This window comes from Triplophysa rosa, linkage group LG17, assembly GCF_024868665.1.
Source record: "Triplophysa rosa linkage group LG17, Trosa_1v2, whole genome shotgun sequence".
In the NCBI taxonomy this organism is placed as follows: Eukaryota; Metazoa; Chordata; class Actinopteri; order Cypriniformes; family Nemacheilidae; genus Triplophysa; species Triplophysa rosa.
Window position 1 is genome coordinate 19,640,483 of NC_079906.1, and position 22,329 is coordinate 19,662,811.

The window sequence follows — 22,329 nt, forward strand, 5'->3', positions numbered from 1 at the left end:
GTTTTCGGTTTTGCTTGCATATGTTTTTGATTTGTTTGGCCAGTTTCGGAAGCAAAGCCTTTGTGAAATGAAGCTCTATCTGTATTCACACATGATCATGGGAAACTGTGTTTTAGCTCTTCACTTGTTGAATCTCAAGAACAGCTGATGGAAAAACTCACTGGTTGTCCTGGCAACAGTTAAGTTTAAGATGACTTCATTGAGAACTTCAAACAGAGAACTGAAGCCATGCAATGAATACATGATAACTAAATCAAGTGTTACTTCGAGTTTAAGAATATGTTTTAGGATCAAAAGTTTAGTTTTAGTAAGTTTATTATACAATCCTGCAGCAATCTAACATCAAGTTTTATGAATACTTATGTACTTTGTTCTTAAAGTTATTTAAAGGGACAGTTCACCCAAAAATAAAAATTCTGTCTTCATTTACTCACATTGGAGTTTAATCGTTATCTGTAATGATTTCTGTAATGAGAGAAAGATATTTGGAAGAATGCTTGTAACCAAACAGTTCTTGGCCACCATTGACTCCCATAGTAGGAAAAATGACAATGGTAGTCAAAAGTGCCCCAGAACTGTTTGCTTTCCTACATTCTTCAAAATATATTCTTTTGTGTTCAGCAGAACAAAGAAATGTATACAGATTTTGAACAACCTGACGGTGAGTAAAAGATGAAAGAATTGGGTGAACTGCCCCTTTAAGTTCTTTAAAGCTGCACTTTTGACCTCTCTGTCACCATCTCTCTGTTATTACTTCAAAAATCCAAATCAATATTTCATCCAAATAAATAATTTCCATAAGCTAACCGTTGTGAATCAGAGTAAGGCAAGGAGAGTTTTGATCGGTTATGTACTTGATTTTTAACCTTAATACGTTCACAGCTGTTTTTTTGTTTATATTCTGTGTAATGCTGCAGTCCAAACAAATTCCCAAAAGTCCTTTTAAGTGTCCGCTCTGAGATTTTATTCTTGGGTTTCCTCCCACCTGCGTCCTGTCCACGAACTAAAATGAACACTAAGCAGAAAGTTTTTTCTCATGAGTAAGCAGCACATGGATCTGTACTGCACAACACAAAACAGTCCAATCTATAAGAATCCAGAAGAGCCACCAAACGGATTCTTCCTTGGGACCCGACACAGATCACATAACAAAATAACAGCCCGCATGGAATGTCAATTAATATATAGAGCACGCTTAAGCTGTTTATATTCACTCCCTGTAGTTAACAGGAGTGCAAGCATTCATTTTAATAACCTGATGCTGACAGTACGGATCGCTTCCATTACACTCCACCTGACAGATGAGAATTAATGCCGGCAGCCTTTTTTGAAGAGGTGGAGAGTGAAAGTTGAAAAGCTGGTATATTAAAAGCGGTAGTTCTGTCATCATTTATTCACTCTCATGTCATTCAAAACCTGTATATGACACTGGAATGGAACTGAAAAAAAGATATTTTGAGAAATGTGGTTTTGTTTCTATACAATGGAAGACAATGGGGGCCATTGTTGTTTGGTTAGCAGCATTCTTCAAAATATCTTCTTTTGTGTTGAGCAGAAGAAGGACATGTTTGGAATGACATGAGGGTGAATAAACGAATGTTCATTCTGGCATGAACTAGCCCTTTAAATGGTCTGTGAAAATCCTTTTTACAATAATAATGACTAATGTATATGACATGTGTTGTTATTTTATCAATACATGTACTCTGTGGGATTCAGACTCATAAGCTTGATGCTGCTATTTCTACTTTTCCATTTTTAAGTTCAGTTTTGTTCAATGATCTGCCCACATGACATGAGCGATTACAGCTGGCACATTTCCTTGATTGACCTCTGCACCGTCTGATGTTAATGAACGATAAGTGACTGTAAGGAGGATTTACTGGCTCCTTTCCTTCTCATTTCTGCTGACTCGTTTGATATTGGCACAGCGAGCAGACAAGCACGTGGTGTTCATGATGCTATGACACACGTCACAGACTTGTCTCATGTGGAAAAGGGAACATACTGTACATAAAATACTTGAAAACAGGAAGGACCGTTGTTCTGTATATTAGATTAATGAGCTATCTGTGATATTTGTTTTAAAGGCGTGCTATCGTTGAGGGGTCATATCTTTTTCTTTTTGGAGGACAGAGCTTGATGTACTATAAAACTGTAACTTTGATCAAAATCAGACGTTTTGTGTGTCATTTAAGTAATGTCTGACAAATATTATAGTGGAAGGTAAAACCTGTTGTATTACATCCCACCACAGAGGATATTAACGTGTCCTACTTTATGTCCCATTTGGAAGCTTTTAGACGCTCCTGGCGGGATGCAAAACAAGGTGGTTGTGTCTCGTCCCTATTCAAATCATTTGAATATTAATTGTGTATTGGAAAAAACAATGCAAAACTGAATGTGTTAACCCATTATTGGGTCACTTACTAAAGCCAAACACAGGCGTCTGCATTTCTGAAAAGACACGCACATAAATAACATATGATGAAGAGCCAATAGGGTGATGGCTTGTTTCATTTCCTTGTCAACAAATGACCAACTTTATTCATAGACGCATTGTGCTGATCTCACAACTAAACAATGCATCTGTCCAAATGTGTCACCAATGCCAAACTAGCCTATGGTCTAAAATGCTTTGGTTCCCAGCTGGCTTTGCTACAGAATCCAGAATTTACATTCTGGATTCAAAACAAAAGCAAAGTTAAATATTGAGTCCATAGTGCATTGCATCAACATTGTTAAATGATACGTATTACTGAATTGGCTGTACCGCATGTGTTTGTCTCAGATGGTTTAAAATCCATTTGGTCTGCAATTACGCTGTCTGTGTTTATTTTTCAGTGGGATTTTTAGAAAGCTTAATGGCTACTTAAGCACCGCATGACTTTAGAAAGCATTCAACTAGTAAACAACAGCGGATGCTTCAATCTTAGTTGTTTGTGGTTTTAAATAAGTCACCTGTCATATTCAGATGATTGGGGGTATTATTGTGCCAAGGGGTCTCAGGTCCCTAAATTTTTTATCGATGACTCATATTTAGCATGAGTTCTGCGTGTTTTGAATGAGCGCTGACGTGAATGATTTTTAATTTCGTTTAGGTGCTGGAGAGTTTTAAAATCATGGACTACAGTCTGCTGCTGGGGGTGCACGTGCTGGATCAGGGTAACAGACTCAGAGACGGATCGGATTGGAAGAGAACTTTAACACAGAAAGTTCTGTACTCCACAGCCATGGAGTCCATTCAAGGAGACGGCAAAGCTAATGAGGCCTTGACCGCCGACAACACGTAAGACCCTGATGTTAAAATCTGTGTTTTAGACAAAAACTGCTTCTAGCCGTTAAAGGTCCAATGTGTAATTTTTTGGAGGGTATATTGACAGAAATGCAATAAGCATAAATATGTCTTCAGAGGTGTATTAAAGGGATAGTTCACCCAAAAACTCCAATTTGCTGTTTATTTACTCACCCCCAGCCTCTGCACATGTCCCGATCATGATCTTCTTCTTGTAGTATTTGGTGGCGGATGGCATACCAGCGTCTGGTGCGTTTAGCGCCACCTGCAGAAACGGAGTGTTGAGCGACTGTTTCTGCAGGTTTTCCCTTCCTGCACAGTATAGCTAATATTATTAAAAATGACGTTCAGTTTTATGAAAATATCGAACGATTCGCTTCACAAGACGTCAACATGTCGCCATGAGCCGCTTTTTTGGAATTATGTGCTTTAGGAACTCTTAGACAGGTGGACCCCATAGACTCCCATTATATGAAGCAAAGAGGGCTGCGGATTTACCAAACAATCTTCTTTATGGTTCTACTCAAGAAAAAGTGTCACCTACATCTCCGATGGCCTGGGGGTGAGTAAATAAACAGCAAATTGGAGTGAACTATCCCTTTAAGACCTTACATGATGAAGCTTGTTACCTTAGAATTATTTCGATCTACATACACCGCGGGTCCCCTTACATGGAATTCTCCATGTTGTTTCTATAGTAGCCCTAAACGGACAAACTGCTCTACAGAGCGCGTTTCTCAAAATATTTTATCTCCTTCAGCAAAGAAGTGAAAACGTGACGACATCTTAGTTCTGCGTCAGCCGCCGTAGTGCTTCGAAAGGAACGGGGAGGGGTGGAGTGAGCCGTTGGTTGCAATTTGCAACCTCACCACTAGATGCCGCTAAATTTCATACACCGGACTTTTAGATACTTTCTAGAAAAATGTTAAGATGTTTGTGAATGGTCACCAGTCTGTTATCGCGGTGACATTTTCATGACGCGGCACGAAACTAAATGTCGATTTACCTGTCAGTCATATGGGCTCTTGGGCGGTCCTTGGCCATTCAAAGTGTCCATGGTTCCCAGACTATGTTAGATACATTACCAGGTGTAATTTATCCCATTAGTAAATAATATATTTTATATATAATACTGTACTAACACACGAAAAAAATATTTACTAATATTACTGAATCTTACTGAAAAGAGAAAGTGAAAGATTAAACTGCAATACTGTATTTGTTTTTGTGGATATTTACATTTGCATGCGTGCTTTTATTTCAAATGCTTTAATTGAGAGTCTACATTTTATACTATATTTTATAAGTATGACTTTTCTAGAGGTGGAACCCCTGACCTTTGCGTTGCTAACAAAATGCTAATCCTAAATCAAATTTTGACACTCTAAAAACGGTCTAATAATATTTTTACCAGTCCTTAATAGTAGACTTTTCATTCTTAGTTTTGTAATTTATGAAAACATGACCAGGTCACATTTTACCAATGAGACTTGTTATGGAATTATACAATTCTTTGTTTTAATCCAGAATGGGAGGAATTCCTGCAAGAACAACCCGAGATGACAAGCTACTCATTTTTCTGGGCATAATTGACATCTTACAGTCTTACAGGTAAGCCTGGTGTTGCATTACAACTAACCCGGTAACCCAAATGTCAAATACAAGCTGACACAATATTAGTTCATTACACCACGTTTACTCAAACCCCAGAATCCTTGACAAGATCTCGCTCGCTCATTTCCCACACAGGTTCATTAAGAAGTTGGAACACTCGTGGAAGGCTCTGGTCTATGATGGTGTAAGTTACCACCGCTCCAACCTCATCTCACTTGGTTTATGAATAGCCTATTCATACGGCTGAGGAAATAAACACGCTTCCCTGTTCGATATTTTCTTCCTCCTAGGATACCGTGTCTGTGCACAGGCCGAGTTTCTATGCAAACAGGTTTCTGAAGTTCATGAGCAGCAGAGTATTTCGGAAGACCAATGGTAAGTCAGCGATGGAGAATCAACCTGTTTACATGACAAACCTTTCTGCACCTGCATCAGTTTGTCTTCAAGGATCATTTTGTTAACAAGATTATTGCGAAACAACATTCCATCAGTGTATTTCTAACCTATAAAGTTTATTTGAGACAACTTGAGTTAACCTAATCACATTAACCTGGTTCTTAGAAAAAATATATTTAGATCTAGCAGAGTGTGATTTTCACATTTCATTTCACAGTCTGTTAATCCTCCGTCATGAAACAGATTTTCACAGTGATGTTATGAAGCATTATATTTTGATGTTGATAATAAGACGACTCAATCTGTTTTTTTCTTAGTATGTTTCTTAACTGAATTACTATGAATCTTAACTTTTATTTCTTTAAAGTATCAGTCTCATACAGTATATATGTGTAACATACAGTACCGGTCAAAAGTTTGGAAACGCTTCACTGGAATTTTTCTAAAAATCCTAAAAATCTTTTCATCTTAAAGTGTGTTATTTCATTAGAAACAAAATTTAAATAAATATATTTTTCAAACGGATGACTTGGACCAAATAATAAAGAAAAAGCAGCCAATAAGAGTCCTGAATAGTTTGGGAACGTCTTCAATACTCTTTAAAAAGCTTCCCAGGGTGAGACCTTAACAAGCTGATGATACATTTTTTGCACATTGTTACAAATGATAAAAATGTAGCAAATTCTGGTCAAAGGGTGGCAACTTTGGAGATGCTAAATGTATTTTAGATGCTTTTATTTGCAACACAATTCCCACAGTTACAATTGTCCTTTCCACAGTGTGCTGATTCTAAAAGGTGGAAATAAATATAGAATCTAAATATAGAAAGTGTTTTCACACTTTTGACTGGTAGTGTACCTTAAAGTGATAGACATTCTGTCATCATTTACTCGCCCTCTTGTCATTTCAAACCTGTATGATTTTCTTTCCTCCGCAGAACACTAAAGAAGATATTTCGAAGAAAGTTGGTAACCGAACAACGGCGGCCCCCATTCACTTCTATTGTATAGACACAAAACCAATGCAAGTGAATGGGGGCCATTCTTTTAAAATATCTTCTTTTGTGTTCTGCGGAAGGAAGGAAGTCATACAGGTTTGAAATGACAAGAGGGGTGAGTAAATGATGACAGAATTGTGCTTTTTTGGCTGAAGTATCACTTTGAGATACATCATTATACTCAATACGGTCTAGAAGTCACTGGAGATATTAAAGATTTGTCTTATCCTCTGGACCTCCAGCAAACCGCTATTCCCCGAGCAAAAGGCCGAGGAACTCCATACCAGCACTGAAGTTCTCCTCTCAGGAGGTTCTGTCATCACAGAAGGATGAGAAGCGGGAGGAGAGAATCGACAGACTCGGAGGAGCTCGTAGTCTAGCTAGTCTTGATGGACCAGGTGGGCGGCACACTTATAAAAACGGGTTCAGTATGGAGTTATTGTGCTCTGACAACCCACACACACAGTCACCCATTTGTATCCCATCCCGCCGCCTATGAGTCAATGACAAATGATGAGATTTACTTGCTGACGTCAGTTGTATCACTGTTGACATTTATGAATAGGAAGTGCCTGCATATTTATTTCATGAAATATTGTTTGAAAAATAAACCCTCGACAGCAAATTGTCACTTATTCCGCTTTCAGCTCGCGTTTACGACCTAAACACAAACCCGACTGTTCAGAAGCAGAAGTTTGACACAGCCCTTGTGTTGATTTTTCCATACGGTGATGGTCATCGGCTCAGAGCTGCTGGCTCTGAATTGGGGTTTTCTATAATAGTTACTTTATTATGTCATTTATTTAAACAGAAAATAGAGATGATTTGTACATGCTGTACTAATAAATGTTCTGTAAAGGAATGTTCTGGGTGAATTTGTCATGTTTACTACAAACAATAGATTTGTCTGGTTCCTCAAACTGGTAAAGGTGTGAATGTTTACAGTGATGCACTGAAAGCTTAGCAGGCGAGTCGGTCCCAGGGTTCAAACGTAGAAATGTTAGATGGGCTATCAAATGCTTGCATGTAAATGAAGCTCATTTCTATTCTAAAATCGCTTAGTTAAAATAGTTAGTTAAAATCGCTCCCCGGACACCTCGTCTGACCTTTTATCATCTCCTATCACAGCATTCTGGTCCTCTAACCGTCCCGACCTGGTCCCTCAAACACCCTACCAGTATGAGGCCACTTCCACGCGCCACAACCTCCCCCCGCCCTCCATTTATGTGACAGATCGCTACCTTGAGGCCAGATCCAAACAAAGGTGACACTTCTCACACACATCCTTTAAACATTCTGACCCTGAGCATCATTCAGACCTATAAACCTGACACACACCTGTTAACTTTTAACATTTCACCTCCTGTTCTCTCTACTTCCTTCTGAATGCAATGCTACATGTAATACATTATAATCAACTTCCTGTATCCTACTGACCAGGTGTCGTCACGCTGCTTTTGCTCTGTTGCCTGATTCTTTGTGTTTGGTTTGCGTTGATCTCCTCACCTTTGACACGCACCTGTTTAAGGTGGAATTCCAGTGAAAAGAGCTCATTAATATTTTAAATGCTTGCTAAAGGAGGATATAAAAGGGGTATTGTTGTAAAAGGCAGAAAAGCACAAAAGAGTGCATTTGCTGGTGCCCCTCCGGTTAAACTAAGATCGATGAGTTAAATGAGCCTCACCAGATGTTATCTTGTTGGTTGTATCAATAGGTATGATATTATATAATAGAATACAATAGTGGTGTTTTTAAGGCATGCAGTAGGCTAATAAAGTTATTCTTTTAAAGCATAAATATTAAACTTGTCTGGCACATTTGTGCTATGCAGGGTTATTATAGTTTAAAGGGATACTCCACCCAAAAATGAAAATTCTGTCGTGAACTACTCACCCTTAAAGGGATACTCCACCCAAAAATGAAAATTCTGTCGTGAACTACTCACCCTTAAAGGGATACTCCACCCCAAAATGAAAATTCTGTCATCATTTACTCACCTTCAAGTTGTTCCAAATCTGTATGCATTTCTTTGTTCTGATAAACACAGAGAAAGATATTTGGAAGAATGCTTGTAACCAGACAGATTTTGCCCCCCATTGACTCCCATAGTAGGAAAAAATACAATGGTAGTCAAAAGTGCCCCAGAACTGATTGCTGTCCTACATTCTTCAACAAAACAAAAAAAAATGATAAAGTAATTTTTTCTACTATGGGAGTCAATTGGGGAAAGTATCACTTTAAGTTGTTCAAAACAACTTCCTGCCAAAGTTGTCAATAGTGCCTCAGAATTGTTGGCTGCTAACATTCTTCCTAATATCTTTCTTTGTGTTCGACCGAACAAAGATATTATACAGATATTTGTACAGGTTTGGAACAACCTGGGTGAGTAATTCGTCCACAGAATTTTCATTTTTGGGTGAACTATCCCTTTAATTAAACTATTTAACTTACTTCTTTAAATTGAAGTGAAATAAAATATACTTACAAATATAATCTCAATTTAAACTAGATAAAAATTAGAAATGTTGCCTTTGCAATGAACTAAATCAAGTTGAAGTTGAAGTTGAAATCGTCAAAAAAAGAACAAATATATATTTATTAATAAATATGTTTATCTAAATGTATTATGAGTGAATTAAAATGAATTAAAATAGCTAAATATAATATTGAAATAAAAATATAAAAATGTTAAATTAAAGTAACTTAAAATAAATAAATAATAAAATGACAAAAGCAGCATTGCAAAAAATTACCATGAAAACTGTAAAAATATAGCTAACTAATTCAAAACATGAATAAAATTACAATAAAAAACAAACCCTAACCCTTATTGTATTTCTTGACATATCTGTAATTCAATGATCAATAATTTTGTGTGAATATAGTTAGTTCAGAACTGACATATACATCCGTGGAAAAAAAAAAGAAAGACCATTTTCAGTTTTTCTGAATTTACTTTTTATAGGCATGTGTTTAGGAAAAATTATCATTTTCGTTTTATTCTGTGAACTTCTAACAATATTTCTCCCAAATTTCTAATAAAAATATTGTTTATATTTTCATTTATTTGCAGAAAATGAAAACTGGAGAAACGAGTCAAAATAACAGAAAGGATGCGCTGTATTTTTTCAGACCTCAAAGAAAACAAGTTCACATTAACTTTTAAGCAATTCAACAGTAATATTTGTACGTGTATTTCGAAAGAGTTAAAAAATGTATAACCCTGTCTAAAAAATAATATATTTTTTCCCAGTTTTCATGTGTCTTGTCATGCTTTCAGTCTTTCACATTGCTGTTGGTAGACTTTGTCACTCCTGAGGTTTGATTTTATTAAAATTAAACAGACACCGGACATCTAGAAATGCTGAGTAAATGAAAATTTGGTTACAGCGGCTGTATATAATTAAAAGTGTGTTGATGGGTCATGTGATATATAGTTTAGAAAATGTTTGATAAAGTCAGGGCAGGGATCTGTTAATAAATACCCTCTGTGTTTGAAATGTGTCAGAGACAGAGGTGTGCTTTACACTCATGTGGTGAACAAGGGTCTGGTTGCCATGGCAGCAACAACTCAAGAGATTATTGCAGGCAATAAATGCATAAGCACATTCCACATAGCGGATGTAAAAGAGTCATTAAAATGTCAGTCAGAGATGATGAAGCTTTCCCTTCATCTCAGTTTCATACAGATATAGACACACCCTTTTATTTTCTCAGATCATCACAAACACACATATCGGCATTGACATGGAGACCACTAACTTTCCCTAATATTCAGCAGTCATATTTTGAGGACTCTTCATTTGTCTATGCTGTTCTAATTCACTGCCATTATTTCTTTTGCAAATCAGACGTGCCATTGGTTCAACCTTTACATTGGAGGACAGCGCCATCTGTCTGACATCTGAGCAAAGCACCATGGAAATAGATAGAGATGATGACTCCGTACTGGATGTCTATTTTGTAAGTTATGGTCTCCTACCTGAAAAAAATACCATAGTGTATTTTAGTATTTACTATAGTAAACCGTAAAGTGTAGTATACGGCAATATGTTATAATAATTACTATACTCTGTAAATGTATACTAAAGTATTCTAGTATACTTTAGTACTTACTATGGTAAGGTTCAAAAACACTTTACTGTAGTAAATACTATAGTAAAGTATGGTATTTTTTTATTTGGGCTTTAATCTACAATTTTATGACATGTTTACTATTTCTGTACTTGATTTATTTTATATTAACCGTCAAATTAATTAAAGTATTGTCATTGATTTTTGTTTTTTACATTTTAATTTGAAATTATTACTATCGATCATCCTTCATGTTTGTCTTTAGGTTTTATAAATATATCATATGTAATATATTTTAATAATATTTGTTACATTAAAAATATTCATTCCATTTCCTGAAAAGTAGCGGTTTCAGAGTTTTCACCTGACAGCGACAATATTTAAAAGTACATACATTTACATAAATTAATATATTACTAAACTAAGGTAGCCTACATAACAGTAATGAACTCCTTTGTTTTTGCCAAATTAAATATGCCTCACGTATTTTGTATAACATGTACTTTTCCTTTTTTTTTTTTAAGATTTTGTTTAATAGGTGAGGTTAAAGGGTGATATGTCACTCAAAAACACCAATTCTATCAAAGTCATTCACCCTGTTGTTGCACACTTTCATGCATTCATTTATATTCCATTAACGTGTGTCACATTTAAATGTGTTGTTTCAGTGAGGACCAACATGAGATTAACCTCTCATCTCTTCACATCACCTGCTTCTGTAGTCCTCTGGATCTTCACGTGCCGACAGCGCCCCCTGCTGCCAAACCAAACCAAGAAGCCAATTCGCAGACATTCGCCAATAAACCAGCAGCTGCAATCATGCGTATCTGTACTGTACATCACATCACATTTGCAACTTCATGGACTGGGAAAACGTGCATGTGACGTGCATCGCGTAGTAGTGCCAAGAGCTAATCTAAACTCATGAGATTTTATCTTCACGGATGCCATTAACCAAATGCTGATTGTGCTTTTGTAGTCCACCATTGCTTTTGAGAGGCAAATGAACTTTACAGATCATCACGGCAGCTCTGGGGTCAGACGTGACATCGTTCTTCATTTAAGAGACATGCAATAAATACGCTCCTTTGATATGCAAAGAAACTTTATAAACAGCTCTCCGCCATACCTCCTTAGTATCTAGATTTTAGTGGCCTAGATGCAGTGCTCGGTGACTTTAGGTAACAAAGCTGTTCATATATTTTGTAAATGTGCAATTTTCATACATCACACATGTGTGGTAGCCCTCCTCACTGGAGTAATAATCTTGACATTTTAATTCCCAGGAAACAGTTTGTAGAGGAAAATCTATGTGTGACTTGAAGAGCACAAACACACTTTGTACTGTAAATGTATGTAACTTTCAATGTATAGCTAATTTATTCTGGTACGTCAAAAAAGAATTCACGTCAACAGAGCATCATTTACACTTTTCATAGATGCCAGAATGTTTTATGCTTAAATGCAGATGAGCAGATAGACTTTCAGGTGGGGATGGGAGAGTTTCACACGTGCATTCTCTCAGGAAATCTGCTTCCTAGAGGTCCAAAAGATTGCTGATGTTAGACGCTAAAGTGCTTTATGATTTTAAATGCCATGTCAGAACCGTCTTTTAAATATTATTGCACGTTTTGTTTGTTTTGAGGCCATAATTTATTAAATCATATAAATGAACGTTCTGTTGAACAGATTGTATCTCATAGTGATTGTATCTGCTTCTCAAATTTGTCAGGGTTTAATATCTCTATACCTTAAAGGGATGGTCAAATCACAAAGTTGCAATCAAAATCTGTATATGACTCTTTCTTCTGTGGAACATAGAAGAAGATATTTTGAGAAATGTCAATTGGGGAATTGAAGTCAATGGGGGTCAATGTTGTTTGGTTACCAACATTCTTCAAAATATCTTCTGTGGTGTTCTGCAGATGAAATAAAGTCATACAGGTTTGGAATGAGGGTGAATGAATGATTTAATAATTTTCTTTTTTGGGTAAACTATGCCTTGACTCGGGAACCCAGTGATTTTGAAGGTATTGCAGAAGGTTTGCCAACAGTTCAGAAGATTTCTACGACGATATTTCATAGTTTCTTAATTGATTTAAATAAAACATATAAAAAATAAGGTAAAAAAAGGGATTTCAAAATTGCATTTGTGCTAAGTCTATTGATTAAGTTTTAGTAATGGACTAAAAAAATAACCTCTGATGTTATGATGTTGCATAAAAATGCTTTTTCTATAAGGCTGGTAAATGCCATTGAAAGTTATTATAAACGTTTTAAAGTGAAAATGTAATATTTTTTCGTTTAAGGGGACCCTGAGTAAAGTAAAAAAAAATATGGACAATGACCAACTACAACTTGCGGTTGTTCTGCTAAACACAAAGGAAGATATTTGGAAGAATGTCAGTAACCAAACAGATCTCATTCCCCATTGACACCCATAGTATTTATTTTCCCTACTATGGCAGTAAATGGGGGATGAGATCTGTTTGGTTACAAGCATTCTTCCAAATATCTTCCTTTGTGTTCAGCAGAACAAAGACATTTATACAGGTTTGGAACAACCGAAGGGTGAGTATATGATGACAGGATTTTCATTTAAGGGCGAACTGACCCTTTAATTTGTGATTAACTACTTTCAAAGTTATATTTTGCCCTCTAAAGACCCTATAAACGCATACCATAAAGGTGAAGCTCACCAACAGTGCAGGACCAAAAGGCTGCAGGATGTTTTGTTGAAAGTAACACCTTCCCCCGTTTTCTTGACTCCAGATTTCAGGAGCTTTAACATTCTAGAAACTACCAGTTAGACCTCAACTACAGCAGCTGTTGAAACCGCCTCCCCCCTTTGGGTGAGTGTGGACATTTGCTACTACATTTTCTCAGCTGTCACTCTCTCGCTCCCAAAATAGACCATATCACAGACAGTCCATTTCACTGATCTAAGGGATCCCAACATTCTGCGTTTTAAAATGACTTTCCCATTACAGCAATAATCAAATGCCTCAACATGGCACAATAAAAATGTATAAAAGATATAATCTCTTGTTGCTGTTTTTGGACGATTTACACTTTTGCTTATCAACAGGTGAGGTGAATGAAGGCTGTCACCCCTTTTAATGTTATGGTTGAACCCATTATTCTGGTATGTCCCCCCCTGCTTAAAAGATATATAAGTGAGTGTTGGGGGGCTGTTACAACTGATAAAACGAAACGCCGCCGGAAACACCTCAACCACACTGTCAAACTGAGATTTCTTTTGAAAGAAGGAAGAGATTTGACATCAATGACGGTATGTAGTTTTCTTTTATCTCCTCTTTAGATCTGTGGAGTTGTAGGAGAGAGAATAGGGAATTACTGTATCTGTATATTGATTCTGTTGAGAAGTGTGGAAGCAGGAGCTCTCAGAGGGCCAGACTGTTGCCCAAATAAGGCATGAGGGTCAGACATTTAAAGTCACTGATAACATGTGCTTCACCGTTTGCTTGAGAATATTATTTTTAAAAGTGATTTAATGGATTTGTTTCAATATTTACATTTAGCAGACGCTTTTATTCAAAGCGACTTGAAAATGATGCAGAATATGTTGAAATACGTTGAATTTTGATAGTCTCAGAAATGTTTGCAAAATGTTGGTTATGTAAGAGTTTTGTGAAAGCAACATGACTGTAAATGGGAAAACACTGTTCTTTTTAATATCCTATGTCTGAAATTATATTGACTAAGCTCCAAATTAAAATGGTTTTCGCCATTTTCTTGTATAAACAAACTTGAAATTGTTGCCTTAAGGTTTTTTTTGTCGTTTATATTTGATTTTAACGACAAAACTGATTTTAACTTTTAAAAACTGTTAACACTTTATACTGTATTGATGTAACCCGCCATATGTAATAATTTTCATTGTTATATCAAACATCCCTTAGAAAATGTAACAATGGTTTAACTACAGATAAACCAGAAAACCATGGTAACCACAAATAAACAATGGTTTTGCAGTTTTTAGTAAGAATAGTTTAAACGTGATATTTGTACTGAACCTTGATTATACGAAAAGTAATCAATCTGTCAAATACATGTTTACCACACTTTTACTATAGTAAATCCATGGTGTTTTTTCCAAGGGATACTACTGACTAATGAAACCACTTGATCTAGATGTAGCCACTTGAAATCCCCAAAAACATTTCTAACAGTGTCACTGATTAATATGATTAAATATAACATTTGCATATATGTATCTACTGAGTGCATGAAAATATAGTACTGTTTTTCTTCCAAAACCTTGTATCTCCATATTCTGTGGTTTTTATTTTTTGCCATCAATATTTTTTGCTTTTATGTTTGTCACTTTGCAAATAAGAAGGACAGCGACAATATGTTAATTTTATATTTATGAATGTAGTCTGAGCTCTAAATGATTATACGCGTATAGCCTATTGTGTTTTCATTTAGATGGGAGAAATGGGATATCCAATCCAGTTAAAAGAAGAGGGCAACAAGCACTTTCAGGCAGGAGAAATCGACCAAGCCATTGAGAGCTACACTAATGCCATAAAGTCTTGCAAAGACAAGAAAACGCTGGCTGTCATTTACAGGAACAGATCAGCCTGTTACCTGAAAAAGGTAGAAATCCTCTCACCATACCGAATGCAAGTCTCCATGCAGTGTATTTCATCTTTCTGCATGACACATTTCACTTTTGTGTTTCCAGGAAAACTACAACTATGCAGCATCAGATGCTTCTAAAGGTATTACTCCACATTCATTTTTTGTTTTGAATGCAACGTCATCTCTGTTTTTATGTGACAACTTAAACATATAATGAACCGTGAAAATAATGCTGATTTGCTTTCTAACCACCTGCAGCGATCGATGTGGACGCAGGTGATGTCAAAGCTCTGTACAGAAGATGTCAAGCACTTGAAAAGCTTGGCAAACTGGACATGGCTTTTAAAGACGTTCAGAGATGTGCAACCATAGAACCTAAAAACAAAACCTTCCTGGAGACCCTCAGAAGACTCGGAGCTGATATTCAGCAGAAGGTGAGGATTGTTCTGTCGAGAGAACACTTGTAACTCAGTTGGTAGAGAGTTGCATTAACATAACGATAAACAAGACTGTCGAATGCTCTTTAAATACTTCAGATGAAAGTTTGTGCCAAATGCATACATTTTAATGTCTAAAAGCACGTCCGATTTTCCCACAGCTGAAAACAAGCTTCTCAACAGACTCCAGAGTGCAGAACATGTTCGACATCCTTTTCTCAGAAGAATCAGATAAGGAAAAAAGAGAAAAGGTTTGAACAATATTATTGCAATTTCATCTTCGTCCAAATAAATCATGCGAGATCACAAATATCCCAGTAAAACTAAACAACACGGTTTATTTCAGGCTGCAAACAACCTGAGTGTCCTGGCCAGAGAAGACGCGGGAGCGGAGAGAATTTTCCAGAACAACGGAGTGCCTCTTCTTGTGCAGCTCATCGACACGGGAAAACCTGAGATGATCCTGGCCGCCATCCGGACCCTGTCAGGAATGTGCACAGGCCACAGAGCAAGAGTAAGAAACCACGACAGATGAACGACATCATTCTATTACACTACTGTACAACAATAAATTCATTGTTATATTTACTTTGGATAAGATATGAAGAAAGCTTGCACATTTTACATATGTACATTTGTGTCCTTGTTTATGTTTTGCATTCATGACAGTCAATGCAGTTCTGCAATTCTCTTTAGTCATTTGATGTGTGAGTTTTTGTGTTCCTGTGCTTCTAAAGGCGACGGCCATCATCCACATGGTTGGAATTTCCAAACTGTGCAGCATCATGGCTGTGGATGATGAGGAGATTGCGTTGGCGACTGCGAACCTGTTCCAGTGCGTCTATGACTCGCTGTCTGGAGCGGACAAGAGAATTTACGGCAAAGAAGAGTCACTTGTGCTCGGTAAGAGAAAATATGTGAAGTTTTTTTATCGTTATAAAAAAATGTAAGCAAAAAACGAGCAGCGCCAAAATGTTTATTATCTAAAATGATCTTTAAATTGCTCTGAAATTTAAACAGAAACACAATAAATATACAGTGAAAATTACTTTGTGTTGGGTGATCTGACCTCCCAAGCCTGATTTTACCTTACGGAACAAAATTATATGGGAATATACTAGAAAACAATGCAATATATTAAATAATATATTTCCATATATTGGAACCAAGTGCTTAATTTAAAAAATATATATATTTAAAGCTCCAATTCCTTTAGTTTTATTCAATATATTGTAATATATTAGCAATGTATTATTCACATGATTATATTTGAAAATATATATTAAACAATTGTATATATTGACAGTTAATATTGGAAATATATTGTATTTGCGTTCTGTCTCATGATAAGAAACAGACATTTTTGGCATTTAAAACAACCTATCATAGTTTGCTTGGTGCATTTTCTGATAGTGTTGCGTGTCATCATAACAGATTGAACGATTTCTGTTTATATTAACATTAATATGTTGTAGTAATTACTAATATTAGACATTTCAAAAGAAACGGAACAAAACATGTACAATGAAAACTAAAATTATGTTGAACGAAACTGAAAAAGATCTGCTTGCAAATGTATTATAAAAACCTCTTAAATGTACTATATTAAGAAATACTCTAAACAGAGTATTAAAAAGTAATAACAATTCATTTCTTTACATACTTTTTTATATTTGGCAGACTCCAGTAAGGACCTGAAGGACATCCTGCTGGCCTTGTTGGAGATGATCGCAAGTAAAAAAGTATCAGGACATGGCCGAGACCAAGCTCTGAACCTCTTGTCCAGAAATGTGCCAAGGAAAGATAAGAAAAGCACTGACCACTCCAAGTGTCTCTTCACCATTGACCACGGTAGGTCATTTACAAGAAAAAAAACGCATGTTCATATTGCAAACCACAGATTTCATGTGCTTTAATGCTTCTATGTTAAAACCAGGCCTGAGAAAGATTCTGAAGGTCTGCGGTCAGGTCCCTGATCTTCCCGACCAGTTACCGCTGACGGAGAACACACAGCTGATCGCCAGCGTGCTCCTCAACAAGCTTTACGATGACCTGCGCTGTGACCCTGAGAGAGATAACTTCAGAGATATCTGCGACGACTACATCAAGTAAGTTCACTCCGGCTGCAATGCTCAAAATCAACAACAGCACCAATCGTGTTATTAATCTCGCCGCACGTTTTCGTCAACAGGGGCAAGTTTGACCCCAATGATATGGACAAAAACATCCATGCCATAAATACTCTGTCAGGCCTTCTGCAGGGGCCGTTTGACGTGGGAAACGCTCTGTCGGGCCGTCAGGGTGTGATGGAGATGATGGTGGCCCTTTGCGGCTCCGAGCGTGAGGTGGATCAGCTGGTAGCGGTGGAGGCCCTCATTCACGCTTCCACCAAAACCAGCAAAGCCTCCTTCTTCATCAGTAATGGTGTATCTCTGCTGAAGGAAATGTATAAGAAAACGAAAAACGAGAAGATTAAGATCAGAGCTCTTGTGGTAAGCGGACATGCTTTGATATTGGTGGATGTTTTGTAGTTTTGTTAGTGGTTATGAGTCCGGCTGATGGTAATATCCCGTCTCTTTTCACAGGGACTTTGTAAACTGGGTTCTGCCGGAGGGGACGATTACAGTATGAGACAGTTTGCAGAAGGTTCTACAGAGAAACTGGCCAAACAGTGCAGAAAGTGAGAATGCCATTCTTCTGAAAGCTGCAAACTTAAAAAAAAAGAAAAGAAAACAAAAGTGCAAAATTATTCAAAATGTCTTCTTACGTCAATTCACCACTGTAAAAAAGATCCTGTAAAAAAACAGAAATTTTCTTGCAGCTTGGGCGCCAGAAAAATACTGTAAAATAACAGTTTTTCAAGTAAAATTAAGTGTTTCATGGTTTTCTTGGAAATTTGCCATATTTTTCTGTAATTTGACGGTTGTTCATTGTATTTCAAAAATGCGTGTGGTGGTAAAAACAAAAGTAAACTTGCCAAATGACACATTATTACATTTAACATGAAAAATCTGGAAAAAATCACAGTAAAATTACAGTTGTAGCTTATAATATTGACTTGTGAGTTGGGCTGTTGGGATGGCAAATGTCAGTCTGACATCATTTGACGACATCCCACGTAAAGATAAGTACTGGCAATTCTATGTTTCAAACAGAGAGGCTTTTTTTCAGATTGCCATATAGGGGACATCAGATATTCCTTGATCCTTTGAAATAAAAATCATATGTAATATGTAGTCATATACTGTATCACTTTATGCTCAATGAATTCCTGTAAAACCTTCTTTTGATCTGGTATATTACAGGTGGCTCTGCAACCCCACGCTTGATGTGCGCACCAGAAAATGGGCCATTGAAGGTCTGGCTTATCTTACCAATGATGCTGATGTGAAAGATGACTTTGTTGAGGATGAACCAGCCATGAGGTCCATGTTTGAACTCGCCAAGGTATTATCTATCTTATGACACTTATGATCAGCAGACTAATGTTGACATACTGTATAATTGTGACACATGTACTGTATATTTTGTCCTCTAGTCGAAAGATAAGACCATCTTGTATGCTGTAGCCTGCACCCTGGTCAACTGCACCAACAGCTATGATAAGAAAGAGATCTTACCTGAAATGGTGCAGCTGGCCAAGTTCTCCAAACAGCACGTGCCCGAGCAGCACCCAAAGGTAATAACATATGAAGATGTTAAACAATATTTTGTAGGTTCAAAATGTCTGTGTTATTATATTCGTACTACTAAGCAAGGCATCTTACTTCAGTATTCTGTCTCTGTTTCGTTACAAAACCCCATCATACAGTTTAGTGGATTTCGTTTGAAAGCATTTCTCTTGTGCTTTAGGATAAGAAGGATTTCATTCAAAGGCGAGTGAAGAAGATGTTGAAAAATGGAGTCACATCAGCTCTAGCTGTCATGGTCAAAGCAGATAACTCCATTCTGACCGATCAGACAAAAGAGATGCTTGCACGGTAAGACACTCGATGAAGGTTTTCAACTGGTTAGTCACAGGTCTGTTCTGAATCGGAATAAGTTGTCATAAAAAGAATAAAATGCAATAAATGATGCATACAATAAAATACTGTAGGCCTATCAGCTTTCAAAAGAGAATAGAAGAGACCTTCTAGATTTCCACAAGTGCCTTTCATTTCCAAAATGTCCAATTTGCAAAAAAGGTTTTGTGAACAGAACAAGCGCAGAAGACATGGTAAGATTCACGTGTCCTTTACTGGGGCGTAAATAAGGTGAAGGACAGGCAAAAATCAGAACCAAAAAAGAGTCAAAACTGATATCAAAGCCAAAAGACAGGGAAACAAGCAATGGTCCTTAGAAAGGTAACCTCAACACACTGGACACTTACCATTCCAGTCAGGGACAATATAAAAGAATTCACAGAACAGTACTGAAATTAATATTTATACAGACTGATAAAGTGAATGAGAAACAGGTGTGTCGGGAAACAGGAAGTCAGAATTAAGGTGAATAAAGCCCTCTAGTGGTGGTAGGTGTAAACTACTCTATTTGGAGCAGGATAAGTGAATTATTGTTCAATAAAAAAATGAAATCCTGAACTAAAACCTGTGGAGAACTGCAAAACAATGTATCCTCTTTGTTTATTTGTCTTTTATTAGCTCTAACCTTTCTTCTTTTTGCTTGCCCAGAGTGTTTCTTGCCTTGTCGGAAGATACTAAAGATCGTGGCACAATCGTAGCCCAAGGTGGAGGAAAGGTAAGGGATCGCACATGGATACAAACCTCAAAGATACTTCAGTAAACGCTAGAATCTTATGAAAGTAATGTATTTGTTGCTATGTACAACAGACTTTAATCCCACTAGCCCTTGAGGGAACTGACAAAGGGAAAATAAAGGCCAGTCATGCACTGGCTAAGATCGCTGCTGTCTCCAACCCTGAAATGGCCTTCCCTGGGGAGAGGGTGAGATAGCGTTTTGACATTTTCTACGATCTCAAAACCTAAAAAGTCTTTGAACGCGTGCAGCTGCAATTCATTACTTTTTTTGTCAACAGGTGTATGAAGTTGTGCGACCACTGGTGTCCTTGCTAAGCACAGACCGAGACGGTATGGAAAACTTTGAAGCGCTCCTGGGTCTCACAAATCTTGCGGCCTTAAATGACAAACTTCGGTAAGAGTGCGCCTAACATGTTGACACATTTCTTGCTCCTTTAGGAAATGCAAATTTAAACATTGAACTCTTTTTCCAGTGTGAAAATCCTGAAAGAAAAAGCCCTTCCTGAGATCGAGAACTACATGTTTGAGGAACACGATCAGATCAGACAAGCTGCAACAGAATGCATGTGTAATCTGGTTTGCTGTAAAGAGGTATAAAAATACCACTGACATGCGTTAACACTGTGTCATTTGCTTTTTGCCGTTCGCTTAGACATTCTGAATGGGTATGTTGATCTGATTCTTTCCTTTGGGCAGGTTCAAGACAGATACCTGGACGATGGTAATGATAAACTGAAGCTGCTGGTTCTGCTCTGTGGTGAAGACGATGAGAAGCTACAGAGAGCGGCAGCCGGCGCCCTGGCTATGCTCACTGCCGCACAGAAGAAACTCGCCGTTAAGATAACCAAAGTGGTATGTTATAGCCCCACGAGCATTTGATGCTTATGTTCCTATTTTTCTGGTCATTATATTTTCTAGTATCCTAGGCTGTCTCAGGACATGAGACGAACGAATAAATGGTTCTTTTCATCATCCACAGACTGGGCAGTGGCTTGAAATCATGCAGAGACTGTGTCTTCATGACAACCCTCAAATTCAGCAGAGAGGTCTTGTGATTGTGTATAACATGCTAGATGGGGACGAGCAGATAGGCAAGAAGTTGATCGAAAGTGAATTGCTGGAAATCCTGACATATGTGGCAAAGCTAGAGGACAACCCTAAGAAACAAGATGCTATTGATGCTGCACGTGCCTGCCTGTCCAGAGCCATGGATAATGGACTTATAAAGCCGTTTTCTAATTAAAACTGAAATAATATTCAATTGTGAGATGTTATTAGATGAATGGTCTGCTTTCTGGGAAAGTGGAAAGACTGCAAACCATTTGCAAAAGGTTTTATTTTCATTTTTTATTTTATTTAGTTTTTGGTTTGTATGGCTGTGTGTTAAATTGGGGGTCTTGCATGTCTGTATTTATTTAACATGATCGGTTTATATTTTGTGTATTTGCACCTGTTTGATTTACAGATAAAAAATTTTGTTGGAGAAAATGTGCCTGGAATGTTTTGTTCATTACATGGTTCGTACTAGTAACTCTATTTATTATTAACTTCTGTTTCAAATCGAGAATACATTACACACTAACCCGAAGGGTCAGGGTTTAACCGGATGATATCAGAATTCGTGTAAATGTATATTATTTACAGACTACAAAAATCCTACAAAGTATGTTGTCTCTCAAAAACATGTGTCCTTTTTTGTCACATCCGTAATGCATTAATTTCCTAAATTACTAAAACTCATTCTAGGACTGATTGCCTTTGTTGTCTGGACTCTATCATTGAGGGTTTAGTCAAATATAAACAGATGGTTCAATATATTGGTAATAAATATTTTTTCTGAGAATTGACGTCAAGTTTTGACTGACAATTTCACATCTATAAGGCTGGAATTGCCCCTTTGCGTCGTATGTTATCTGTTTTCTGTGCATGAGTAGAACAGTCAGTCGCTAAGAGCTCACATTTCATGAAAAAAAATGTAAGGACTTCCCTTTTTACATTTAAATATTCTGTTGCTCACTCATTTTTAACAAATGTTTTACTTGTTTCTTATTAGGAAATCTGGAAGGCAATAGACTTTACATTACATACATTGAGTCTGCAGTGTTTCTTCAGCTAAAGTTATAGTCAAAACAATTTGACCTATTTTATATT

The 22,329-nt window shown here is 37.0% G+C and overlaps 2 protein-coding genes across 5 annotated transcripts in view; both read left to right on the forward strand.

The window, feature by feature from the left end:
* pip5k1bb (phosphatidylinositol-4-phosphate 5-kinase, type I, beta b) overlaps window positions 1-12,624 on the forward strand; it is a 41,538-nt gene extending 28,914 nt beyond the window's left edge. For 3 of the 4 annotated variants that reach the window (XM_057357071.1, XM_057357073.1, XM_057357072.1), the window contains exons 8-15: window positions 3,102-3,289; window positions 4,823-4,906; window positions 5,045-5,093; window positions 5,200-5,284; window positions 6,545-6,700; window positions 7,431-7,566; window positions 10,154-10,265; window positions 11,045-12,624. In XM_057357071.1, the coding sequence (XP_057213054.1) occupies window positions 3,102-3,289; window positions 4,823-4,906; window positions 5,045-5,093; window positions 5,200-5,284; window positions 6,545-6,700; window positions 7,431-7,566; window positions 10,154-10,265; window positions 11,045-11,047 (813 nt within the window). In that variant the 3' untranslated portion in view covers window positions 11,048-12,624. The other variant, XM_057357075.1, reaches the window with a different exon arrangement.
* A 453-nt stretch (window positions 12,625-13,077) lies between these two features.
* Window positions 13,078-21,981, forward strand: unc45b (unc-45 myosin chaperone B). The gene is made up of 20 exons (XM_057357070.1): window positions 13,078-13,668; window positions 14,829-14,999; window positions 15,088-15,124; window positions 15,243-15,418; window positions 15,583-15,672; window positions 15,768-15,935; window positions 16,159-16,324; window positions 17,102-17,272; window positions 17,358-17,529; window positions 17,613-17,913; window positions 18,007-18,101; window positions 18,727-18,868; window positions 18,960-19,100; window positions 19,274-19,401; window positions 20,092-20,158; window positions 20,251-20,364; window positions 20,457-20,572; window positions 20,652-20,769; window positions 20,875-21,030; window positions 21,158-21,981. The coding sequence occupies exons 1-20, from the start codon at window positions 13,474-13,476 to the stop codon at window positions 21,419-21,421; spliced, it is 2,988 nt and encodes a 995-aa protein (XP_057213053.1). The 5' UTR covers window positions 13,078-13,473; the 3' UTR covers window positions 21,422-21,981.
* The last annotated feature ends 348 nt before the right edge of the window (window positions 21,982-22,329 follow it).

Coding starts and splice junctions, on each gene's coding strand:
- unc45b (XM_057357070.1), top strand. CDS start 13,474: ATGAAGGCTGTCACCCCTTTTAATGTTATGGTTGAACCCATTATTCTG. Junction 15,419..15,582: donor GAGCTGATATTCAGCAGAAG/GTGAGGATTGTT, acceptor ATTTTCCCACAG/CTGAAAACAAGCTTCTCAAC. Junction 20,573..20,651: donor GCCTTAAATGACAAACTTCG/GTAAGAGTGCGC, acceptor CTCTTTTTCCAG/TGTGAAAATCCTGAAAGAAA.